This window comes from Centroberyx affinis, unplaced genomic scaffold, assembly GCF_046629955.1.
Source record: "Centroberyx affinis isolate AG114_WGS23_722 - 3 ecotype Tasmania unplaced genomic scaffold, CSIRO-AGI_Caff_v1 ptg005913l_1, whole genome shotgun sequence".
NCBI classification, from domain to species: Eukaryota; Metazoa; Chordata; class Actinopteri; order Beryciformes; family Berycidae; genus Centroberyx; species Centroberyx affinis.
In genome coordinates this window covers 32,501-57,311 of record NW_027283005.1, presented here as the reverse complement: position 1 = coordinate 57,311, position 24,811 = coordinate 32,501, and the positions used below count along the sequence as shown (strand labels likewise).

Below are 24,811 nucleotides of genomic sequence, written 5' to 3'. Positions count from 1 at the left end.
TTTTTGTTCTCTTTATTTCGGTTCTTTATGTGCATTTGTTTCGATTTGCCTTTTTTGAGTTTCTTCCCCCCCCCCCCCCCCCCACGCCGTCCTCTTGCCCCTTTTCCCTCCTCCTTTGGTTACTGTGCTACACGCAGTAGCCGTGCAATGCATCCTCCTTATTCATTCTCTCAAAGAGGGACCCGGCGACCCGGCCCGGGGGGTGGGATTCGGTATCAAGAGAGAAAATAAAGCAATACCTATCATTGTCCGCTTTCCTCTTTTCTACTGTGGGAATCCAGAGCACACAGAATGGACTTTGGAGCACGGAGCGCTAGTACTGAGCAGGATAACCACTGGCAATGTATTCCCTTGTGATGTTACTGTGAACAACTTCAGTGCTAAAGGAAATAAATCTGTTGACTTTGGAGCTGTGTGGAGACGTGTGTCAGGCTGCTGAGTCGTTTCGGTAAGATGTTTATTCACAAAAATATGTACATATTTTACATATCCAGACTTAATTATCTACATGCAGCGGCTGAGAATTCACGTAATACTAGAACGGCTTGCGTAACTGTATGCACTGCAAAAAAAAAATAGCCATCTTAACAAGAGATTTAGTGTTGAGTTGTGAAATATTATTTTCTTAAAACACTTCACTTGTTCCCAATGCACAAGCTTTTCTTGAATCAAGTCATTTTCCTGGCACTAGCTGGACGATCTTCCTTATTCTGCTTTGTTTCAAAATACAAATACTTTTTCTGGAAAATTCCTAGTGAAGCTACACTGGCAGAAGTGTTCACTTGTGTTAAGAAAAATACGATTTTAAGATGAATGACTTGTTAAGATGGAAATTTTTTTGCAGTGTATTCTTCAGCTACACTAACACGATCTCACCGATCAGACTAAAGTGGAGCTATATGGCTAATATTCCCATACATTTCAGTTCTTCTTAACCCGAGTCGAGGGTCGCGTTCACTCTCGACACGCGGAGTAGAGTGTGTACAGTCTGTGGACCAGCGCGGCCTCCAGGTCCGTCAGGAGGGCGGGGGGGAGCCGGTCCGGTCCTGCTCCCGGTCCCGGTCCCGGCCCGGCGTGGGTGTCCGTGCCGGGGCGCAGCGGGTCCTGACCGGCCCCGCCCAGCAGCAGGCGGTGGAAGTCCTCTCTCTCCAGGAGCTGCTCCATGTTCTGGAGGAAGAATCCTTCGCAAAACCTCCAGAGTTCAGATGCTCCGTGGTGCTACACACACACGCACAGACACACACACACACACACACACAGGATTATGCTCAGCTGCAGTCATAGCACATTGTTGTCATAAGATACAGACAGGCTTTGGTAAAAATAGAAACAAGATTTGAATCTGCCTTCTATTACTAAATTAGGGCTTGAAACACTTAAATAGCTTCAAAAAGGAAGTTGTATCTCCAAAATGTTAGCTTTTCAGGAACTAAGAAAAACAGTCAAAATGTATCATTTTGGGGGGTCCTGAGTTGATTTATAGCAGCGATTCTCAACCTTTTTCATATCAAGGACCCCTAATTTAGTCCACATTAGAGCCACGGACCCCCATTTGATGAGATTTTCCTTCTCAGACCCAAATCTGAGAATATATTTATTGTTAGATATGATTTGTTCCAGAATTCCATGACTATCTGTATTGTAGGTAGAGAGATAACAGTAAAACTCTGACCAAAATAGTCATTCTTCTACATTCTGTAATTGTGTTAACTTCTTGTAAATGAAATAATGCTGAAGTTTAACGATTCATGCATTTGAATGCAACGATTCAACATTCATCAATTGCCTGGGACCCCCTGGAACCCCCTCAAGGACCCCCAGTGGTCCCCGGACCCTACGTTGAGAACCACTGATTTATAGGATGGGAAAAAAACATTTATACAATTTATGATGTATTTTTTCTGATTTCTGTAATTATAGCTTCAGCCTCTCGGCCTCTTCCTCTGATAATTAATCAAATGAAACAACCTGAAAAGGGAAAATCACTCATTGGTCGAACTGTTCACTTCTCTGCACATGCAGCCAGTGATCAGGAGGTGAGGAGGCATCGCTTTTATTCTGAGGTGTCATCATGTGCCAAAAAGGTTAAGAACCACGGCTGTTGAGAACCATGTAATCCCTCAATTGAAATTAAAACATGAAAATAACCAGATCCAAATTATAACCAGTTCGTACAAGGAAACAAAAATTTGAATTATATCTGCACTATATCAAGCATTGATGACAAGTATTTGACTAAATATATAAAGGAAAAATGGGTTCAACATAAAAATTTCAGATGATGATTGGCAAAACATGTGGAAAATACACCAAACATCCACCAATTCACAGATATGGAGGGAATTCTCTTGGAAAAATTTGATTTGTTTTGTTTTTTTAATCACGTCCAAGGTCAAGAGTAAATATTCAAACATAACTACCATGCTGGAGAGAATGTGGAGCATTAGATGCAGATCACTCACATATATTTTGGAAATGCCACAAAATATGAATGCTTTGGAACATGGTATACAAAGTTTTGCAAAAGATACTAGGATATGATATCCCTATGAGCTACATGGTGCTCTATTTGTGTAATCTTACTGAAGAAAATGTACAAATAAGGGATAAGTGTCTGGCCAAAATATTGTTAATAGCTAGTAAAAAAGCTATCACAAGGAAATGGGGTAAAGTGGATCCCCCCCCTACTCAGGAACAATGGATAGAGATAGTAGAGGAAATTTACATAATGAAAAACTGACATATCGTTTGAGATTGCAAGAAGCACAGCTGGAGGAAAAGTGGGAGAAATGGACATTATTCAGGACCCAAAGCAGTGAAGAAGACAACTGATCTACAGACAAAGGACAACTGATTTAGTGGATGAAACTGTGAGAATGGACGAACTACTGAGAATGTAACTCCCAACCAAAAACCTTTTTTTTTTTCTCTCTCTTTTTGTTTGTGTACATGTTTAACTGTTGGTTTTACATGTTTAGAAATGTTGAACTCAATAAAAACTAAAGTGAAAAAAACAAAACATGAAAATAACCAAAATTAGAGAAGCTGAAGTCATGTCAGTTCTCCTCTCACCTTAGCAGTGTGGTAGACGTGCACAGCGTTGTCCAGAGTCAGACTTTGCGACAGCTGCATCTCACAGCACCTCTGCAGCCCTTTGAGTTGGAAGAAAGCGGCCACTGGCAGCAGCTACAACACAACCAGAACAGATTTACTCCAACCAGTGGTGGAAAGGAGGGAAATATTGTACTTTCTACTCCACTACATTTATTTGACAGCTTTAGTTACTTTTCAGATGGAGATTTGACACAATGGATAATATAACAAGCTTTTAAAATACAACACATTGTTAAAGATGAAACCAGTGGTTTCCAACCTTTTTGGCTTTTGACGTCTTACAGAAAGCAGTGTGTAGTCGGGTCACATTTCAGATGTCTATGAGTTGTTAACAGCTCCACCAAATAGTGATTTTTCCCTCTAAACCTCACATGGTTTCATTTCAATAAATGTTCAAATGATCCAAGATTTCAGCAAAAATCAAAGATTAGAGAAAAAGTCCAAAAACTGAAAACAGATTTGTGTATCAGGACTTTGTTTTTTCTTCTTTCCTCTCCCATTAATCATCTCACGACCCCTCAGATTTATCTGGTGACCCTTTGGAGGGGCCCGACCCCTAGGTTGGGAACCACTGGACTAAACTAGCTAACTGTATATAAAGTAGTTCAAACTAGCTCCACCTCCAACAGCTACAACAGTAACATGCTGCTTACACACTGATGCTTCAGTATTAATAATCTAATGATGTCATATATAATAAATTATCAGTCAGAGGGACCAAACCACTACTTTTACTTTAATACTTTAACTACATTTTGCTGCTACTACTCATGTACTTTTACTTAAGTAGGATTTTTCATGCAGGACTTTTACTTGTAATGGAGTATTTTTACATTGCTGTATTGGTACTTTTACTTAAGTAAAGGATCAGAGAACTTCTTCCACCACTGGTTCCAACCCTAACCTAACAGACTCCACCTAGTGTTGGACGGGCAGAGCAGCAGGTCAGTGACTTTACCTTCATGGCATCAGAGTACGACACGCTCACTCCCTCCGTTCCTCCACAGTACAGAGATTTCATCATCATCTGCAGGGAAAGATGCACGCTTTACAGTTTTTTTTGCTTATAAACCTTTCTCAATACTGAGTCCACTTTTTCAAAACTCTTCACAACAGTTAATTTCACACCCAAAATGCAACAAAACTACCAAAACACTGCATACTTGTGTCAAAATCAAATAATTCCACCAAAACACCAGCACTAGTTTTCTCCAACAGCAACGCTTTGTCACTCATAACACAATTACCTAAAAAAAAACACTAACAACAGGTAGCATTACAGTAGATGTGTCATTTTATGGCAATCTTTGATGTAGTAAATCATTTTGTGCTCTCTAGTTTTTTGTTGTGTGTATTGTTGTTATTGTTAATTGTATAAGATATGTGTACATTGTCTTATTTTACAGTAAACAAAGTTCCCATTACAAAATACAGTAAGAGTGGTACCTCTTTACAGAATGTACTACAGTATACTACAGGAACAAGTCATAGGAATGCAACAGGAAAACAGGAAAAGCTTCTTTTTTTGCCATAAAGTAATTCAAAAATGAACTAGAGTAAAAGAAAATTGCTGTAAGGAAAACAAAAGTCAATACTGTAATAGTTTGCTCAAAAAACTTTTTTTTTTTTTCACTATTTGTCTCCATAACCATCTTTTTTTTTTAGGATTTTGAATGTATTTCAGTGGAATGGGATGGCAAATTGCTGTCCACTTGAATGCATGTTAGGTTTTGAACTTAAATTTAAGTTTTGATCCATCCTGTGGCAGCCGATGATTTGAACCCAAAGCCCTCGTTAACAAGTTTGTAGTTTCCGGCCCACCTGGAATGTGCTGTAGGTCATGTGACTGATGTGGATGATGTTGTCGGGGGAATCGCCGAGCATGCACCGAAACCTGGCGGGGGGAGAAACACACACTAGAACATCACTTAACACACACACACACACACACACATTACATAACAACTAGGGATCTTAAAGAGTTATTTTAAAGGAGAATCTCAGTGTGTTTTGGAGTCATAGCCTTTACTACTGTCTACATTTAGTTTACATTTCCTCCAATAATTTTGCAATGCATGCTCCATGTAGAATTCGATTTTTTTTTAAGGCTTCATGTTTCCTGTGATGGATTCTCTCGCTCTGTGGAAGTCGTTTTTCATACTGGACAAGAGTGAATGGCAGCAAGTGGCTTCTTCTGAAGGAGGAAAACGAGCGCCAATATCTCCAAGTGTGCTGACCACACTGGCACTGACTTCAAATAAAGTGTGAAGTAGGGCTGAACGATTTTGAAAAAATATCTAGTTGCGATTATTTTGACTGATATTGCAATTGCATTATGATTTGCGATATTAGAGGGAATGATCATTTTTACATCATTATTCTCATTTTTATTGAAAAACGTATTAAACTGATTATGGTGTGATTTTTGCGGGGATCTGTACCAAACAAAGATGTTTTCTTAAGTCTGTAGAATATGATGTGTAGGCCAGGACATCTCTGCAGCACCACAATATTTCATTTAAAATGGTATTTTGACACATTTCGCCTTTAACAAATATTGCGCCGCCTGCGATTTGAAAATTGCAGTAGGCCATATTGCGAATTCGATCAAATTTGGATTAATTGTTCAGCCCTAGTGTGAAGTGACAGAACAGAGATCTCACCTCTCAGAAGCCGACATCAGGAGAACCCGGTGAGCGAAGAACGGACGCCCTTCCACCATGAACGTCACATCCGACATCTCCTGATTGTTCAGGAAGTGAACGTCTGAGGAGGAGAAGTAAAACTGGTGAGTGGAACTGGGAGGCGACAGCAACATTATTAGTCGGTGCTAAATGTCGATGCAAATTTTCACACAACTCAGCACAGTCTTCTTCTTATTACCTCCACCAAGAAGGTTGTTTTCCCCCCTGTTAGTTTGTCTGTCTGTCAGCAGAATGTATCAAAACCTTTTTAACGGATTTCCATGAAATTTAGTGGACTGATCAGCCTGAGGTGAAGGAACAGATGATTCGATTTTGGTGGTGATCTACATCTTGGATTTCCACCATTAGACAATTATATATTTTTTGCCATAACTATGAAACTAGCGGAGATAGAGAGTTGATTCCAAATCCTGAGGGGATGTTTGCAAGACATCAATTTACATTACAATGTAAGTGATAGGAATGAGTTATTTGGGTGCAACAGCAAGCTGGAGAATTGTTCATCATTGGAAGGTTTGCGCTCTCCAAGTGCCTTCTTGTACTCGGGAAGAAATAAACATCATTGCCGTAAATGCACCATGCTGGGGAGAGAACCGCTTGTTTTAATAACCGAGCGTTTGTGCAATTTTCTCGACTCGGAGAGAACCATGAAAATCAATGAAACTGGAGTTACAAGGTTTCCACATGGCAACAGCAGCATGTTACCTAGCTGTGTAGACAGAGTGACGTCCATGGGGGGAACAGGGGGAACAGCAGTGCAGCCGTAGCAGTGAGAGAAGACAGACGCCAGCCGCTTGGTCATCACATAGTCCTGCAGAGGAAGACAACATGGCCGAGTTCAGACAGGAGCGATAACTTTAAACAGAAGGGTGATCTTTGCACTACCGGATGCGCCAGGTGCGTCGGAGGAGCAGGAAGTAAAATCAGTAGACTCCCGCACACTGTCTTCACTTAACAAGAATTTAGTAAATGACACAACGTTTCGGTCAAGCGACCTGCGTCAGGTATCTGAATAAACAATACAATGGGGCCTGTTTATATAGGGGAACAGGAAATAACATGGTCCAATCATAGGGCCAAGGTAATCAGGTAACCTCATGGTACAAATCAGTGCCTAGTGAGGTACAAGGGTCCATCCAGGTGGCAAGGTATGGCAATCAAAAAATTAACAATCAGAAAAGTTTTTTTTTTTTATCATCCATAAATAGCATCCAATATCACGACTCCAAACAACATATATCAAAAAGAAGTAAAGACCACAGGAATCCAGATCCAAGTCATATATATATATATATATATATATATATATATAGATGTATATATATATATCTGCCTATCTCCCATTGGGATTTTACTCCTATGTAGCTATATCTTTAGGTATGATTCAGTTGTGATTGACTTTCCTCCTTTTGTATAAACCCACATTTCTGTGGTCTTTACTAGGAGCAATAGCTTTACCATAAACAACAAACCCTGGAGCCAAGAAATGCCATGCTGACCCAGGACCTCTGATAGGACAGACATTTCAAACCTGTTCCAGCTAATCATGTTATTTTTTAGGGTGTGATCACACCTACAGTTGTTATCTTTGGTCTGAACCAGAGTGGAACATTTGCATTGCATTTTAGTATTTGGTTTAGGTTCACACTGCAGAATTACAGGTGAACCAGGGTCATCCCACCTGGTGAAGGATTTTGCCGATGGGGCAGAGTCAAAACAAATCTGAATCCAGTCTCTGGAACTTTATCTCAGCATGATGGACTTGTCTGTCTCTTCTTCTGTGGTGTTCATACCAGTTAAGAACACATGAAGAAGCAGCTGAATATGAGCATCAGTCCAGACTTCATTTTGTTCTGCTAGGCTTTCCAAGCATGAGGAACTGCTGGCTATCAGATGTCCACATCTGTCTCCTCCTACCCATAATCCCTTGCATTTTTGGGGTCATTTGCTGTAGTTGGTTTATGTTCTCGCTCCTAACGAACCGCACCGCAGTTCTTTTGTTAGAGGACTGAGACTCTCTGTGCTGTTATTTGGTGCCAGAGTTCAAACGGCATCGTTCTCACCTGGACAAGCAAACTTAACTAAAGGAATCGATGCTGTTCAAATAAACCGCTCCAAACACCCTCAGTCTCAGGTGTTTCCACCGTAACAGACTGCCAGGCCACATCAACACAGCACAAGAAGACACAGAGAGGTGTTTTGGGCTCCAGCTGTACCTTGCTGGTTACCAGCATGCTGAACATGAGTGGTAAGCCTGTGGAGATGAGCTCCTGGCTGTAGTCCTCTGTCCTGATGGAGGGGAACTCGGTGAGGAGGGAGAAGGTGAGCTCGTCCCTGGACAGCTGCTGCGCTCTCTGCAGAGTCTGCAGCCACACATGGAGCCTCCAGGGAACTCCTGCAGGGAGCGGGGGGAAGTATGAACAAGCTCTTAGAATAAGAAATGGAAATATTAGATCATTTTTTGCACTGGACTCAAGCATTCAACAAAGTAGTTTTGATCCCTCGATGGAAAAATACCCGACCTAATCATTAGCAGCCGTAGGTGATCAATGGCACAGACTGCCCTACAAAGGCAAACAGCAGTAACTGTTTTAGTGTTTCAACACGACAAAGACCAAGCTGTGGTCGATTAATGGCTGTTTTGAATTTTAGAACTGAAATATCTCAGCTTTCAAAGTGCTTTCCTCCATGACTTTCTGTATAAATCAGTGTTGTTACATTTTCAAAATCAGGAAATAGTAGTTATAATTATATTTACCTCTTGTTGCCTTTTGTAAGACCCCCGAAAATCCCTGGCCTTTCTAGTGTCAAACGTTGTGACTTTGTTTAGATTCAATATCAATAAAAATTCTACCCATGAATGCTAATAAATGATACTAGAATTTATAACCTCCTCCTCTCCTCTCACCTCTCCTCTCCTCTCATCTCCTCTCCCCTCTCCTCTCTCCTCCTCTCCCCTCTCCTCTCCTCTCTCCTCCTCTCCTTGTCTCCTCTTATCTCTCCTCTCATCTCCTTGTCTCCTCTCCTCCTCTCCTCTCCTTGTCCCCTCTCCTCTTTCCTCTCCTCTCCCCTCTCCTCTCTCCTCTCTCCTCCTCTCCTTGTCTCCTCTTATCTCTCCTCTCATCTCCTTGTCTCCTCTCCTCCTCTACTTGTCTCCTCTCCTCTCTCCTCTCCTCTCCCCTCTCCTCTCTCCTCTCCCCTCTCCTCTCCTCTCCTCTCCTCTCTCCTCCTCTCCTCTCCTTGTCTCCTCTCCTCTCTCCTCTCCTCCTCTCCTCTCCTTGTCTCCTCTCCTCTCCTTGTCTCCTCTCTACTCTCCTCTCCTCTCTCCTCTCCTTGTCTCCTCTCTCCTCTCCTCTCCTCTCTCCTCCTCTCCTTGTCTCCTCTCCTCTCTCCTCTCCTGTCCTTGTCTCCTCCTCTCCTCTCCTCTCCTCTCCTCTGCTCTCCTCCTCTCCTGTCCTTGTCTCCTCTCCTCTCCTCTCCTGTCCTTGTCTCCTCTCTCCTCTCCTCTCCTCTCCTTGTCTCCTCTCCTCTCTCCTCCTTTCCTCTTCTTGTCTCCTCTCTCCTCTCCTCTCCTCCATGGCGGGACACACAAGCACACACACCGCTCTCCAATGATAGTAGTGGGATACTCATTCACTCAGGAGATAAACTAAGTTGCACACCTCATGTCATGGCTCTGTGGTGCAGGAGCCCACAGCTTGCTTACCCATCGCTCTGAGCTCCATGGTCACATCGAGGTAGCCGTGCTCAGCGCTGTAGTAGGCGGCCTGTTGGAGAGCTTTCATCCTGGCCTTACACAGCCTGGGAACCGGACCCGCAGGACCAGGAGCAGCAGACCGCCGGGGAGCGTTGGCCTCCTGCTCCTCCTCCACCCCTTCGGCCAGGATCTCCTCCAGAGACAGGACGTCCTCCTTCCTCTGCTGGGGCTGCAGCAGCAGCCTCCTCAGGACGTTCCTGTAGCGGAGGAGGGGAAGGCTGAGTAAGCACTTTTTCTGTCATGCATAATAACCCTCTGGAGTCACAGTAACAGCAACAACAAATTACCTATTTTTGTATGTTGATGAATAACTTATTGCTTGTACAACAGAAACAAGCAGAGAAATGAAAGTGCAGATCCTAATTTTTCCATCGATCATCATCAAAGTCTGTAGACCAATCAGAAGCAGAGATATTATCACTTTAAATTAGATGAAAAAGTATCGTATCAAGTATCATTGCATCTTGATCTGTAATTTGACGCTTGTTTGACGTAAAAAAAAAAAAGCTGCAGAAAGTGCGGACTCTAAACTTTCAATGTGTTCCTAGCAAGTCTGTTGACCAATCAGAAGTGGAGCTGTACAAGAAGGGACCAATCATATGAAAAGCTGGATTTATACCTGAAGAAAAATGATATAATTCTTTAGGGGTCAAAACATTTTGGTAATACTTTACAATAAGGGTCACTAAGTTAAGGGTTAGTTAATGCTTAATAAGGGTTAGTTAATGTTTAATAAGAATTAATGCTTAATAAGCATTAACTAACCCTTACTTAACAGTTAACTAATGTGTAATTTACTAATGGTGTTCATGTTAACTAAGGTATTAAGCATTAACTAACCCTTAACTTAGTAACCCTTATTGTAAAGTGTTACCAACGTTTATACCACAAAATTGCAAATGTTTGCTTAGAATCCAAAGGCTTAAGGAAAAACCCTACAACCCCTTGGTCTTATAAAACCTTTTCAAATCCCCACTTGAAATCCCCACTTCAACTCAAAAATGTATGGTGGTCAAGCTGTAAACAAAGCAGTATTTTTAGTACCATAACAGTTGACTTTTTGAACATTTTGAGATACGAGGTTTTCATAGGACGGCAGCGACATGATAATCTAACAGTATCTTTGGAGATGGAAAGATACCTTCAAGCCAATCCACTCTACTGTATACTCTGCCCACCTGTGTCCGTGTGCCGCCGCATAGCTGAAGCAGTTCATATCCTCGTACAGCGGTGATGTCAGAGAATTCCCATGATGCACCCTGAGCAGCGGGTCTGCCCCATGGGCGAGCAGCAGGCTCACCATTTCATAGTAACCTGAAAAGACAAAAGTTGTCATGGAGTACAGCTGTGCCGCAGAATCAGTGTCTTCTTTAAAATCACTTCTTAAAACACTTTTACAGACTTGTTTTCATGTGATTGATTGTATTGTGTTAATTATGTCCCACTGTTATAAATATTTTCATTTTTTAATTCTTCCATCTCGTTATAATGGTGTTTCATTTCTACTTTATTTATATATACATCTTCTGAATTTGAAGCACTTTATAACTTTGTTTTTTAAAAGTGTTATTATTATCGTCCCTGCTATAGTGATGGTAATGTATCAGTACTATAACATATAATCCTGCCAGCTGCCCTACATACACAAATGTTTTATTATTTTTTTATTGCAAAACAGGGGAATATGACTAATATGTTGAAAGTTGGCCCAGGACTGAATGTGTTTTGATGCCTTATGAGCATCGACCCAAACTGTGAACAAAACAAGAAAAAAACCCATGGTCACACTTTATCTGGACAGTCCAATGTTGATACTCAACTTCCTATCAAGTGACTATAATGTTTCACTAAAAAGTCTACTGAGTTTCAAGTGAGACTCAGAATTGTGTGAATAAGTAGTCTGTAGATATTCAATGTCTGGGTTGATTGATTGATTGATTGATTGATTGATTGATTGATTGATTGATTGATTGATTGATTGATTGATTTTATGGATTAGCAGACAGAAACAAAACAAAAAATTCAAAGGATAACATGTTAAAGTGAAAACACGCATTTCCAACATGGTCCCAAGATGTTAATAGACAAAGAAAAACACAAGGAAGCACAAGACATTGAATATAAAAACTAAACAAACACAATCCTGAAAAATCTAAAACATAAACAAACAATTTAAAAGATAAAAAAAACAAAAAACTCCCACATCAGAAAAACAAGGACAGCTAAAGTAATAATGTCATTGCAGATTTCATTATAAATCTGTTACCCTGTTCCATAAAATATATAAGCCCCTCTCATATTTAAAAACTTTAAGTGTAACGGAAGGCTGTTCCATGACATGGCACCAGTGTAAAAAAAGGAACTTCTGTCTGGGTTGGGGTTAATGTTAGAAATATGGTCAGGTTAGGGTTAGGGTTACATAGTCTGTGGAGAGTCACCAAAAAGGCAAGTGACCCTTTGTTGAACATCTACTTTTTGCTGCCAAATAGTGAGTTGAGTATCAACATTGGACTACCCAAATAAAGTGTTAGCAAACCCATATATGCTATATGTTGGAGCTGCATGTCCACCTGCAGCAGAGGCCAGCTGCAGCGGCGTCTCGGCCCAGCTCTCCTGGCCGTCCGTCAGCGCTCCTCCCTCCACCTCCGCTCCCGCCTCCAGCAGCAGCTGCAGGAGACAGGAGACCATCAGGGCGCGTTCATATTCTTCTTAAATACTTCTTAAAACCCATTTTTCGTCTTTTTTTTAATCTTTTATCGGCTTTTTATTGTCTCTTTATCATCTTTTTATCATCTTTTTATCGTCTTTCTATTGTCTTTTTACGTCTTTCATCTTTTAACTCTATCTTAATTTGATCTTACTTTTATTCTATTATTTTATTTATTTTGGTTTTCATCCTATGATTATACCACTATTTACTTGAATGTTTGCTCTTTTCCACCTCTGTCCTCCTATGAATTTAATCCCTGTTTATTATTGCTTTATTGCCTTTTAAATTCATAATTTGAGTATTCTGCTTTTATTTTGTCTGTCAAAGCACTTTGTAAACTCTGTTTTTAAAGGTGCTATATAAATGAAGTTATCATTATTATTATTATTATATTACTCCACTGTTTCAAACTGGCACTTATTTAAACTACAGTCAATGGAGAAGAGGTGCTGCACCTAGCATCTTTTTAAGCAGAGCGGAGTCTTTATTTTCTAAAGTTGAGAAAATGTTTTAGAGGAGATCACATGACGTTGATCGTGTTTTTGTCAGCTGACCAATCAGAAGGAAGAAGGGGCGGGGTTTCAGATTATGCGGGCAGTTGACGCAACACAGTCAACTAAAATGTTGTGAAAACTCTGAAAGGCAGATTACTGTATGTGATGTGGACACAAATAATCTGAAAATTGCGTTCCTCCAACACAAATTATTATGTGACAGCAGGGATTGGACACAACATTTTCACCTGTTTGTCTGATGAAAAGGTTAGCTAACAGTTCAGTTTAGGCAGGTAAAACAACTTTGGCTAAGGTTATAGTTAAGGATTTGGTCATGGCTGAATAAAGTTTCTAGTTGTGTCTCCTCCACTTAATCCTTTACTGCTGGGTAAATGCATTTCTCTCATTTTTTCGTGCACAGAGCTCGTTATTTGAATTTCAAGACAGAAATTTCAGGGGACCTCCAACAACTTAAGAACGAAAATGGGTCAGTCTGGAGCACACTGGCTGTGTTGTGGGAGTTTTGTTTGCTGATAACAGCAGTTACTGCAGCGAGTCCTTATGGAAACAAACAGCTTTTTATTATCAGCACAAAATGCAGTTGAGGCAGCATTTTTCTACAAAAACAACTGAATAGTGTGAACATGCCCTTACTTTGTATAAAGGGTCAGTCCACTGAAATTTATCCTACATGATTGTGGAAGCCATCATCCACCTAAGATCTAACCTGAACCAGAGAGAGATCTAACCTGAACCAGAGAGAGATCTAACCTGAACCACAGAGAGATCTAACCTGAACCACAGAGAGATCTAACCTGAACCACAGAGAGAGTTCTAACCTGAACCACAGAGAGATCTAACCTGAACCACAGAGATCTAACCTGAACCACAGAGATCTAACCTGAACCACAGTGAGATCTAACCTGAACCACAGTGATCTAACCTGAACCACAGAGAGATCTAACCTGAACCACAGAGAGATCTAACCTGAACCACAGAGATCTAACCTGAACCACAGTGAGATCTAACCTGAACCACAGAGAGATCTAACCTGAACCACACAGAGAGATCTAACCTGAAACACAGAGAGATCTAACCTGAACCACAGACAGATCTAACCTGAACCACAGAGATCTAACCTGAACCACAGAGAGATCTAACCTGAACCACAGACAGATCTAACCTGAACCACAGAGATCTAACCTGAAACACAGAGAGATCTAACCTGAACCACAGAGAGATCTAACCTGAACCACAGAGAGATCTAACCTGAACCACAGACAGATCTAACCTGAACCACAGAGATCTAACCTGAACCACAGAGAGATCTAACCTGAACCACAGACAGATCTAACCTGAACCACAGAGATCTAACCTGAAACACAGAGAGATCTAACCTGAACCACAGAGAGATCTAACCTGAACCACAGAGAGATCTAACCTGAACCACAGACAGATCTAACCTGAACCACAGAGATCTAACCTGAACCACAGAGAGATCTAACCTGAACCAGAGAGATCTAACCTGAACCATGGAGAGATCTAACCTGAACCACAGAGAGAGATCTAACCTCAACCACAGAGATCTAACCTGAACCACCCAGAGATCTAACCTGAACCACAATGAGATCTAACCTGAACCACAGTCAGATCTAACCTGAACCACAGAGAGATCTAACCTGAACCACAGACAGATCTAACCTGAACCACAGAGAGATCTAACCTGAACCACAGACAGATCTAACCTGAACCACAGAGAGAGATCTAACCTGAACCACAGACAGATCTAACCTGAACCACAGAGAGAGATCTAACCTGAACCACAGACAGATCTAACCTGAACCACAGACAGATCTAACCTGAACCACAGACAGATCTAACCTGAACCTCAGAGAGAGATCTAACCTGAACCACGGAGAGATCTAACCTAAACCACAGAGAGATCTAACCTGAACCACAGAGATCTAACCTGAACCACAGAGAGATCTAACCTGAACCACAGAGAGAGAGATCTAAACTGAACCACAGAGATCTAACCTGAACCACAGAGAGAGAGAGAGATCTAACCCGAACCACAGAGAGAGATCTAACCTGAACCACAGACAGATCTAACCTGAACCACAGACAGATCTAACCTGAACCACAGACAGATCTAACCTGAACCACAGACAGATCTAACCTGAACCACAGACAGATCTAACCTGAACCACAGACAGATCTAACCTGAACCACAGAGAGATCTAACCTGAACCACAGACAGATCTAACCTGAACCACAGAGAGATCTAACCTGAACCACAGAGATCTAACCTGAACCACAGACAGATCTAACCTGAACCACAGACAGATCTAACCTGAACCACAGACAGATCTAACCTGAACCACAGACAGATCTAACCTGAACCACAGACAGATCTAACCTGAACCACAGGCAGGTGACCGTGCAGCACAGCGAACGTCAGGGCCACCCAGCGCCGACTGCCAGGATGCACCGACGGGTGTTTGGGAGAGCAGCCTGGGACCTGAGCAACACAGAGACACAGATTACACTTCAGTCATCTCTTTTAAATTATTTAAATTATAAGTGTGTCTGGTCCGGTAGAACTTGCAGTCATGGACTTTGCGCTCTAGTTCCTGTTCTGAAGCCTTTTTTCGGTAACACTTTATAATAACCATCATTAATAAATGGTAAATTGATAGTTAATTAAACTTTAGTTAATAGTTATTTTACTGTTAACAAACAATGAAATGATCATTAATAATGTTTACTAATTATTAGTAATGCTATAATTTATGTTATTTTATCATTCATTTGTGTAATATAAAATCATTTGTTTATAAATTATATACTGTATCATAGCTTTTTACCCTTTTTACCGTCTCTTATGCTATGATAGCTATGATACAATTATATAATTTATAATTACTAATAATTAGTAAACATTATTAATGATCATTTCATTGTTTGTTAACATTAAAATAACTATTAACTAAAGTTTAATTGACTATCAATTTACCATTTATTAATGATGGTTATTATAAAGTGTTACCCTTTTTTCTTTTTTCTCCACCATTCTCCCCCATTTTATTCCCCCGTGTTCCCGCTGCAGATGTTTCTTAGACTGTTTATATCTTTATTATGTTTCTCTCTTCATGCCTCCCAACTCCCTTGACAGTCAAAATGTTTTAATTCGCATGTTTTTAACAGAGAAAAAGAGAAGAGAAAAATCATGAAAACGGAAATCACAATTGACGGTTGTGCTGATGTTTAAAAAAAAAAAAAAAAAAAGTCACAAAAAAAGACGCTCAGCAGTTGCGATGTAGAAAGCGCTACAACCAAACCAAAAGTGTCCACCTGTAGGTCCAGGTTAGCTCCGGCCTCGATCAGCATCTGGACCAGAGCCTCGTCTCCCGCTGAGGAGGCGTACATCAGAGGAGTCATACCCTGCAGGAGAGGAACATGCAGCGACAAAGCTTTCATTAGACTACTTGTTTCTTTTTTTCTTTTTCCCAATGTGAAGGATGCAGGTACCTTGACAATGACATTAATTATTCAAAAAAATAAAAAAAATAAAATTATAATAATAAAAATAAAAATAAATTATAATAACAATAATAACAGTAATAATAATAATAATATAAATATATATATATGCACAAACATACATACATATATATGCACATATACATACATACACACATGCATATATAAAAAACATATATATATATAATAATAGTAGGTAATGGTAATATAAAATGAAATACATTCATATATATATATACATATAAACATATACACACATACACATATATACACATATACACACATATACACACATACTTCCATACTCAAACACACACACACCTACATCCTTGTGTCAACTTCCCTTTCTCCTTTCCCCCCCGTTTTCTGCATCAATCTTTATCGTAGTCTAAATGTAACTGAATAAAGAATGAGTGTAAATGGTTTTGTTTTGGTTTTTGGTTTTATTAGACTACTTGTTAGGGCTGCACAATTAATAATTAATTTGAACACTACAATTTTATGTTTCCACAATTAGTAGGAATGGGACGATATGCTTATCTCATATGTAATATCTCATATCTAATACAACAAAGTCTGACTGCAGAATTATCTTTATTTCTGACCACAAATCTTTCTAGCGATGGCACAGGCTCGCTAGAATGTAAACAACAATTTTAAAAATGTCATTACAAAGTGCAACTAATATAATTTGGATTGAGAGATGGGAAGCTGTCTCATTTGTGATTACTACAGCAGAATAAAATGGAGCTAATATCACAATTCATTTCTGACCCACGATACGTATTGTCACATTTTTCTATTGCGATATATTGAATTTCGATATACTGTCCCATCCCTATCAATTAGTAATCATGTAATTCAGGGATGCTGAAGTGTTTGTTATATTTTCAATTGCCCTGAAAGTCCCAGTATGGTTTATCAAGCGCTTCCATTATTCCTGTCCAATCACAACCATTGAGTGACCATGTGACCAAAACGAAAAGTCAGCCAGAGTTGAAAAGATGTTAGAAAGGAACATCCTGAAAACACTGTTTTAGTTCCTAAAACTGGATCATCGTCTGTCATTTGACACTTCAGTTTTAAATCAGATGAAAACAAACAGGTGCAGATTTTGTCTCTTCTTGTCTCCTCTCCTCTCCTCTTCTCCTCTCCTTTCATCTCCTATTCTCCTCCTCTCCTCTCCTCTCCTCTCCTCCTCTCCTCTCCTTTCCTCTCCTATTCTCCTCCTCTCCTCTCCTTGTCTCCTCTCCTCCTCTCCTCTCCGTGTCTCCTCTCCTGCTCTCCTCTCCTCTCCTTGTCTCCTCTCCTCCTCTCCTCTCCTTGTCTCCTCTCCTGCTCTCCTCTCCTCTCCTTGTCTCCTCTCCTCCTCTCCTCTCCTTGTCTCCTCTCCTCCTCTCCTCTCTTCTCTCCCGAAACCAACTCTCCTGAAATGGGGATTATCATTTTGTCATAATCATATAGCCCTAGTGCATCATGACCTTGCACTTGACTGACACACCATCCCTAAACACACACACACACACACACACACAGTAAACGCTGACTCGCTCACCTGGTCGTCCATGGTGTCGAGCCCCTCGGCCCCCAGCAGCCGAGCGGCCTGGAGCAGCAGGTCCGCCCGGCCGCAGCACAGCATCCTGAAGCCCAGGTCCAGCCGGAACTTGGCCGAAGCCGCTTCCGCGTCCAGACACTTAAACGAGTGGAAACAGCACTCCGACCTGCAGGGGGAGAGAGCTGGAATGATGTTCTGACACTACTTCACCCACTGGCTGTGGTGGAAGAAGTACTGAGATCTTTTACTTCAGTAAAAGTAGCAATAGAACAATGTAAAGATACTCCATTACAAGTAAAAGTCCTGCATTCAAAATCTTACTTAAGTAAAAGTACATAAGTATTGGCAGCAAAATGTACTTAGAGTATCAAAGTAAACGTACTCATTATGCAAACTGTCCCCATTTAGAGAGTTAGATTTTTCATAAATTATTGGAATATTAATACTGATTTATTGACATACATGTACATGTAAGCAGCATTTTAAAGTTGTCAGCGTGAAGCTAATCTTAACAATTTAGCTATACTTTTGGGTAGTCTAATCTATAACAATGCTATTTTATAGTTATTTTATAAAGATGATCAAATGTTTTAAATATAAAATATTGATCTGAAAAGTAACTAGTAACTATAGCTGTGAAATAAATGTAATGGAGTAAAAAGTACAATATTTCCCTCTAAAATGTAGTGGAGTATAAGTACAAAGTAGCATAAAATGGAAATACTCAAGTAAAGTACAAGTACCTCAAAATTGTACTTAAGTACAGTACTTGAGTAAATGTACTTAGTTACTTTCCACCACTGCCCACTGACAAGCTGCATGGAATGGAGAGGTGACACTGGGAAAGAGGAAATTCAAGCAACACTTGTAGGACTGAGAACAGTTTTTACCAATAAATCTTTGTTCTCAGTACTGAAAATGTTGCTGGAATTTTCTCTTTGACCGGATGGAAAAAGAAACCAATGGATATTTAGCAGGTTTGATGTCAATTCATGAATGAACTCATCAGTTAAAAAAATAAAAAAAACTACAGGAAACAGAATTGGAATTGAATTGGAATTTCAGGAAGTATAATTTAATTCAATGTTTTTTGTTTTTTCTTAACACATTTCTGAAATTACCAACAATCAACAACAAAGGAAAATTAGTTGAGAATTGATCCTGCATAACATAATCCATACATTATGATTGAATGTATTTGATCTGTTGAACTGTCTTTTATTTGATTCATAATATTTGATTCATAATGTTTAGCGGAAAGTGGAATTTCACAGAATTTACCATGCATTCTCAGTTCAGTTCATGAATGGCTCTCATATGATATTTACTGTAGCCATCTATAGCATCGTGTCACTAATACAACACTAACTAGCAACTTGGTGAAAAGTATTTTGATGTTGATTGTCACTCGGTACGCTTATTGGCCTCTTCTTACTTTAGCTGTCTGGGTTCACAATCCAGTCCTGGGAGGAGCTGCCTGGCCGTCTGTCTGACATCATCGCTGTCCACCAATAGGCTGCGGCGATGCTCGGCGTGCACCACGGCAACCCTGATCCATTCCATGAGAGGAGGGAGCAGCAGGAAAGGCCTGGAGGAGGAGGAGGAAGAGGAGGAGGAGGAGGAGGAGTCACTGAGGAAGCACAGAATCTAACTGGCTTTCTTTCTTTCTTTCTTTATCAGGATTCCCATTAGCACCAGCATAAGCATTGGCTGTTCTTCCTGGGGTCCACCACACATACAGTCATACACACTTATACACACTATAACCACATAAACACAATAAACAAAACAGCTCATCTCATTGAATTAACAATCAAGTACGGAAGAGAAACAATATTGTCATCCAGACATTAAGCCAAACACAAAAAATTATAAATCAATCACAATTCCTTGAGAATAGCAATAGCAAACTTGTAAATCCTTGTCTGAATGACCTTCTTTAATTACATATTTATCCATCCTGCGCTTTCACACATGTAATTCCAAGAAAATAGGTTATTAAAATACATTTCTCATTCTCTGCCAAGGGGATTTCTACTTTCACCCAGGTATACATTTTATTTCCTACACCATTTTTTCCTAGTTTTTCAATTATGGCTCCTGAAGTATTGAATTGTGTGAGTAAACTAGGAAAAAGTGGTGTAGGAAATGCTGAATAAGTCCTGTGATGATAATGTAGACCAGCTTGTAGTCAACAATAAGCTTGTTAAAGGTGCCATGTGTAGCATTTTTAAACATCAGTATATTATCAAATTTGTGATACCTTGGTATAATTAATGTAAACATATGAAACCATGATGGATACAATTTGTAGCCTCTATCTCACACCTGTAGTATTGTTAGTGCTAGTGATTCTCCACATTAAGACTACATTTCCCATAAACCCTGTTGCTTCCTCTCCCAATCACATCTATCCCAAATCATTATTTTGCCAAGAACACAAGCGTTGCAGATAGACATAAACAGACACACACACACACACACACACACACACACACACACACCTCTCTTTGCAGAGCGTCATGGTGGGAGGCTCCAGGTTGGGGTTCTCCAGTGACTCCATCTGCGGGCTGGACAGGAAGTAGTAGAGGGTGCGGAGGGCGTCCGGCGCCCAGGATACCGACGGCTGATTGGCTGAGCGGGCGGGGCTGCCGGAGGGACCCGGGCTGCGCAGACGCTGCATGTGGTGCATCGCCCGAGACACCAGGTCACCTGCAGGGGGAACAGTCAAGACTCAGAGGGTTCGGGACACCATCGGTGTTTTTCTGCCTTTTTGAAAAATCCAGAAGAAGTGGACGGGGGAGGGGGATGGGCAGAAATATGTGTCACTAGAAACTGAAATTGAATTATTCATATTTGAATTTGAATTGCTCAACTTGAATAATTGCATTAAAAAACTGAATTCGAATCACATCATTTGAATTTGTATTGTTTAACTTGAATAATTGCATTGAAAAACGGAATCTGAATAGCATCATTTGAAATTGAATTTATTAGTTTGAAACTGAATTCCAATAAACTTGAGACTGAATGTAATATTATGAGATTGAATGAATGAATGAATTGAAAACACACACAGGACAGGGAGAGCGGGTGGTAACATGTATGACATTTCAAAACCTTCAAATAGTCATTTTTTTAACACGTTGGATTTTCAACACAAAATCCATAAAACAAACATCATGCAGTGCAATTTCAAGATTATAACCAGGATGTATCTGTTTCATTATAAACCGTGAATATTGATTAACAGCTGAAAAAAGTGAGTTCAGGGTGTCCTATCTCTTTAATATGGAGTTTACTTACAGATGTTATAGCAGTCATGACTCCTTACTCATAGATATAGATTACTAAATTAGAAATACGTGATATGGGTTATAGCATAATGCAATAAACCCAAAAAATGTCAACATGTACACATTATGAAACAGTGGAACCATTCTGATAATACCGTTAATCTATCACTGTTGTTGGGTGTTAACTTTCCAGGAGCTAAGAAAAGCAGCCTTGTTTTCAGACCGACCACCAAGCATTTTAGAGTTTATCTAATGGGTTTTAGACAGGAAGGCAGAATTTTCTCAACTCACACTGAGGAGCGGCATCCTCCAATTGAAGTTAAAACGTGAAAATCGACAAAATTGGAGTTATGTGGTTTTCACTCGACAGCGACGATGTGCAGAGTATAAAAATGAGGGAGAGATGTGAAATATGGCTGCAACAAACGATTATTTTCATTGTCGATTAATCTGTCGATTATTTTCTCGATTAATCGATTAGTTGTTTGGTCTATAAAATGTCAGAAAATGGTGAAAAATGTGGATCAGTGTTTCCCAAAGCCCAAGATGACGTCCTCAAATGTCTTGTTTTGTCCACAACCCAAAGATATTCAGTTTACTGTCATAGAGGAGTAAAGAAAGCAGAAAATATTCACATTTAAGAAGCTGGAATCAGAGAATTTGGACTTATAGTTCTTAAAAAATGACTCAGACGGATTAATTGATTATCAAAATAGTTGCCGATTAATTTAATAGTTGACAACTAATCGATTAATCGATTAACCTTTGCAGCTGTAATGTGAAAACTGAGGAAGCGAGTGTATGAATCTACAGCATTATATCTGGTGTGCAAATGTGCATCATATTCACATTAACAAGGCTACAGAAGGCCATATACTGCTGTAAACAATACAGGCACTCAGCCCTTTTATTTTCCTTTTCTAATAAGTGTCCAGATAATGAGGTTTGGGGGGGGGTGGGGGAGGGGGAGGTGGTGGGACGGCGGTGGGTGGGTGGGTGGGGGGGTGCAGCAGCGTCGGCAGGATGTGAAGGTGCCCTTGTTTTCTGGATACAAGCCCCAGGTTGTTATGTAACCAAAAGGGGAGCTGGCAGCCCATAATGATCTGTCCCAGGAGCCAGACGCCGGTCACAGTTTAAACAAACACACACAAACACAGTAGCTGACTGTGGCTCAGTCGTAATGACACACACACACACACACACACACACACACACACACACACACACACACACACACACTTACTGAGCTCTGCGATGCTGCCCACACAGGTGGCCAGCAGCGCCTGCTCCAAGGTGCGTAGCTCCAGCTGGATGTAAGCGTCCTCCCTGCTCTCCACTGGCTCCTCGGGAACCTTTGTGTACGGGCTGACATGGGCCGGCAGCGATAGCTCACCTACACACACACACACACACACACACACACACACACACACACACACATAAGCATTGTTTTTGTTATGCAATAACTTTGTATTCCCAATCATTCCCTTTTTGGTCTTTTTAGGGGAATCATAGTTTCCATTACATAGTGGAAATACATATTTAAAGTAATAATCCACAACATCTTCATACAAATAAATTAATGTTTTGCTACTCTTTATCACTGATTGCTCTAACTCAACAGTGATCCAACCTATATCCAGTTCATAAAGCTTCTCCACTGTCTGTTCTAAACAGCCGGAGTCTGGTAGCTCTTTCCTGGGAGAAATTCTCTGCCACACAGGAAGTGATGCGTTTTACGTCTCCGGTTTGTTTGGAATAAACAGAAGAAGAAGAACTGGGTAGTTAGCATGAGCTGCGATAGCCACCATGGCTGAACAGACAGAGAAAAGAGAAACTCAAACTGCATCAACAGGAAATCCAAGCTCCGCCCACACTGTTTGATTGACAGGTGATCTGTGGGAAGTGCAGTGCAGAAACACCAAAGGGACAAAGATGGAGACCAAATGAAAATAAGACTAATATAAAACTAGGATATCACAGATTACCACTTTAAATACGTTTGTGTTTTTTTTTTACATGTAATTTGTAACTTTAACCAGGAACAGTATTTTGGTCTTTTAGAAATGCTCAAATACTTCCGTGAAATATGAGTGTTGATCAGAAAAAAGTAACACTGAAATGACAAAACTGCAGAGGAAATCTATGTAAACAGCAAAGAAAGGACCAAGGGAGAGATTCAAACCAAGGATCTTCTGGGTGGGAGGAAACAACACTACCCACTGAGCCACTGACCCAACAGTCCTACTGTTAGTATTTAGATATATTTGGTAGTTATTAGGTTTACAAAAGGTTTAGAGACTTAAGGTTTAAGGTTTAGAGACTGGTGTCATTTCAAACACTGAATTAGTGCTGTAACATAAAAAAAAACCAAGTAAAACTGTAGAAACTTCTGATTTCCAGCCAGTCTCTCTATCCACTGGACCAGCTTCCCTCCTTGACCCCAGGCTTCACCTTCATCTCTTGTTCGGGCCGGCTGGACGTCAGCTGACTCTTATCTAAGATAGTTTGACCTATAGAAGCAGTCACTACCACAGTGGTAGCAGTAGGAATTGAACATAACAACCTTCTGGTTATCAGACAGTCACTCCAACCACTGGACCACCATGGCTTTCTAGTTTTTGTCATCTGATTCCCTCTATTGAAAAGAGCTGGGTTCAATAACAAGACTGGAAAATGGCAAATGCGGTTGCAAACAGTTCAGTCCAGACCACTTCCTTCCCAGTCCTCAGATATCTAATGTTCTGGAACTCAGGAAACCCAGGGATCGAATCCCAGCAGAGAGCATCAGCAAGGTGAGGCTTCAGACACAAAGGTGAGTCAAGATACGAGGTGAGTGCTGTAAAAAATCAAACAACTCCAACTGATACTTCAAGTCTTCAAAATAAAAGCCCTAAAAACACAAAATGACAACACAAACTAAACCAAAGCACAAACCAAAATGAGTGCTCCAACAAAAACAAATACTGAAGGGGGAAAACATGACCAAAATCACAAACTGCATAAAACAACACAGCTAAACCAAAACCCTAACCCAAAAATCACAAACCAAAATGACAGCTTCAGCAAACACAAAAACTAAAAGGGAAAACAAGCAAATGAAATCTAAAGTGAAACCTGCAACAAACACAATAAAACCCAAATCAGTCTCAAATGACGTCAATAAAACCGAAGCACCAAAAAATCTAAATAATAGTTAGTTTTACCTATAGTCACACTCAGCATCCTGCACTGGGGCCAGATTAATGACTCTGATGTGTATATATTGCCGTTGTGTGTGCATATATGAATGAATGTCTTTGTCTGGGTGGTATGGAAGTATACATGTGTGTGTGTGGTAGGAGTTATGTATGGATGTATGGATGTATGAATGTAAGAAACAGGAGCTGGGACTTTTAACCAAAGTCAGATTCCTTGTATGTGTTGCATACTTGGCCAATAAAGGCTGATTCTGAATAAATATTTCCAGAAATAAATGCTCATATACCTTTATATTCAATTTCCAGTTAAACCCGTTATTATTATTATACCCTGAGAAGAAGAAAATTCTGGAGGAAACACTGAATATTTACTTTTTAATCTTTTTTGTTTTTTCAGTAAAGCCAGTGTGTGTGTGTGTGTGTGTGTGTGTGTGCGT

The 24,811-nt window shown here is 40.3% G+C and overlaps 1 protein-coding gene across 2 annotated transcripts in view; it reads right to left on the bottom strand.

Moving 5' to 3' along the window:
• Positions 1-954: 954 nt before the first annotated feature.
• LOC139667964 (ankyrin repeat and BTB/POZ domain-containing protein 2-like) overlaps positions 955-24,811 on the bottom strand; it is a 33,464-nt gene continuing 9,607 nt past the window's right edge. Inside the window, exons 2-18 of one of the 2 annotated variants that reach the window (XM_071547435.1) lie at positions 22,418-22,567; positions 20,383-20,590; positions 19,314-19,466; positions 17,879-18,044; positions 16,135-16,224; positions 15,200-15,301; positions 12,147-12,243; positions 10,755-10,890; positions 9,526-9,773; positions 8,036-8,214; positions 6,525-6,630; positions 5,778-5,880; positions 4,936-5,008; positions 4,073-4,141; positions 3,073-3,186; positions 1,101-1,218; positions 955-1,025 (exon numbers count right to left, since the gene is read on the bottom strand). In XM_071547435.1, the coding sequence (XP_071403536.1) occupies positions 955-1,025; positions 1,101-1,218; positions 3,073-3,186; positions 4,073-4,141; positions 4,936-5,008; positions 5,778-5,880; positions 6,525-6,630; positions 8,036-8,214; positions 9,526-9,773; positions 10,755-10,890; positions 12,147-12,243; positions 15,200-15,301; positions 16,135-16,224; positions 17,879-18,044; positions 19,314-19,466; positions 20,383-20,590; positions 22,418-22,567 (2,183 nt within the window). Of the gene's footprint in view, positions 1,219-3,072; positions 3,187-4,072; positions 4,142-4,935; positions 5,009-5,777; positions 5,881-6,524; positions 6,631-8,035; positions 8,215-9,525; positions 9,774-10,754; positions 10,891-12,146; positions 12,244-15,199; positions 15,302-16,134; positions 16,225-17,878; positions 18,045-19,313; positions 19,467-20,382; positions 20,591-22,417; positions 22,568-24,811 lie in introns of both variants that reach the window. The other variant, XM_071547434.1, reaches the window with a different exon arrangement.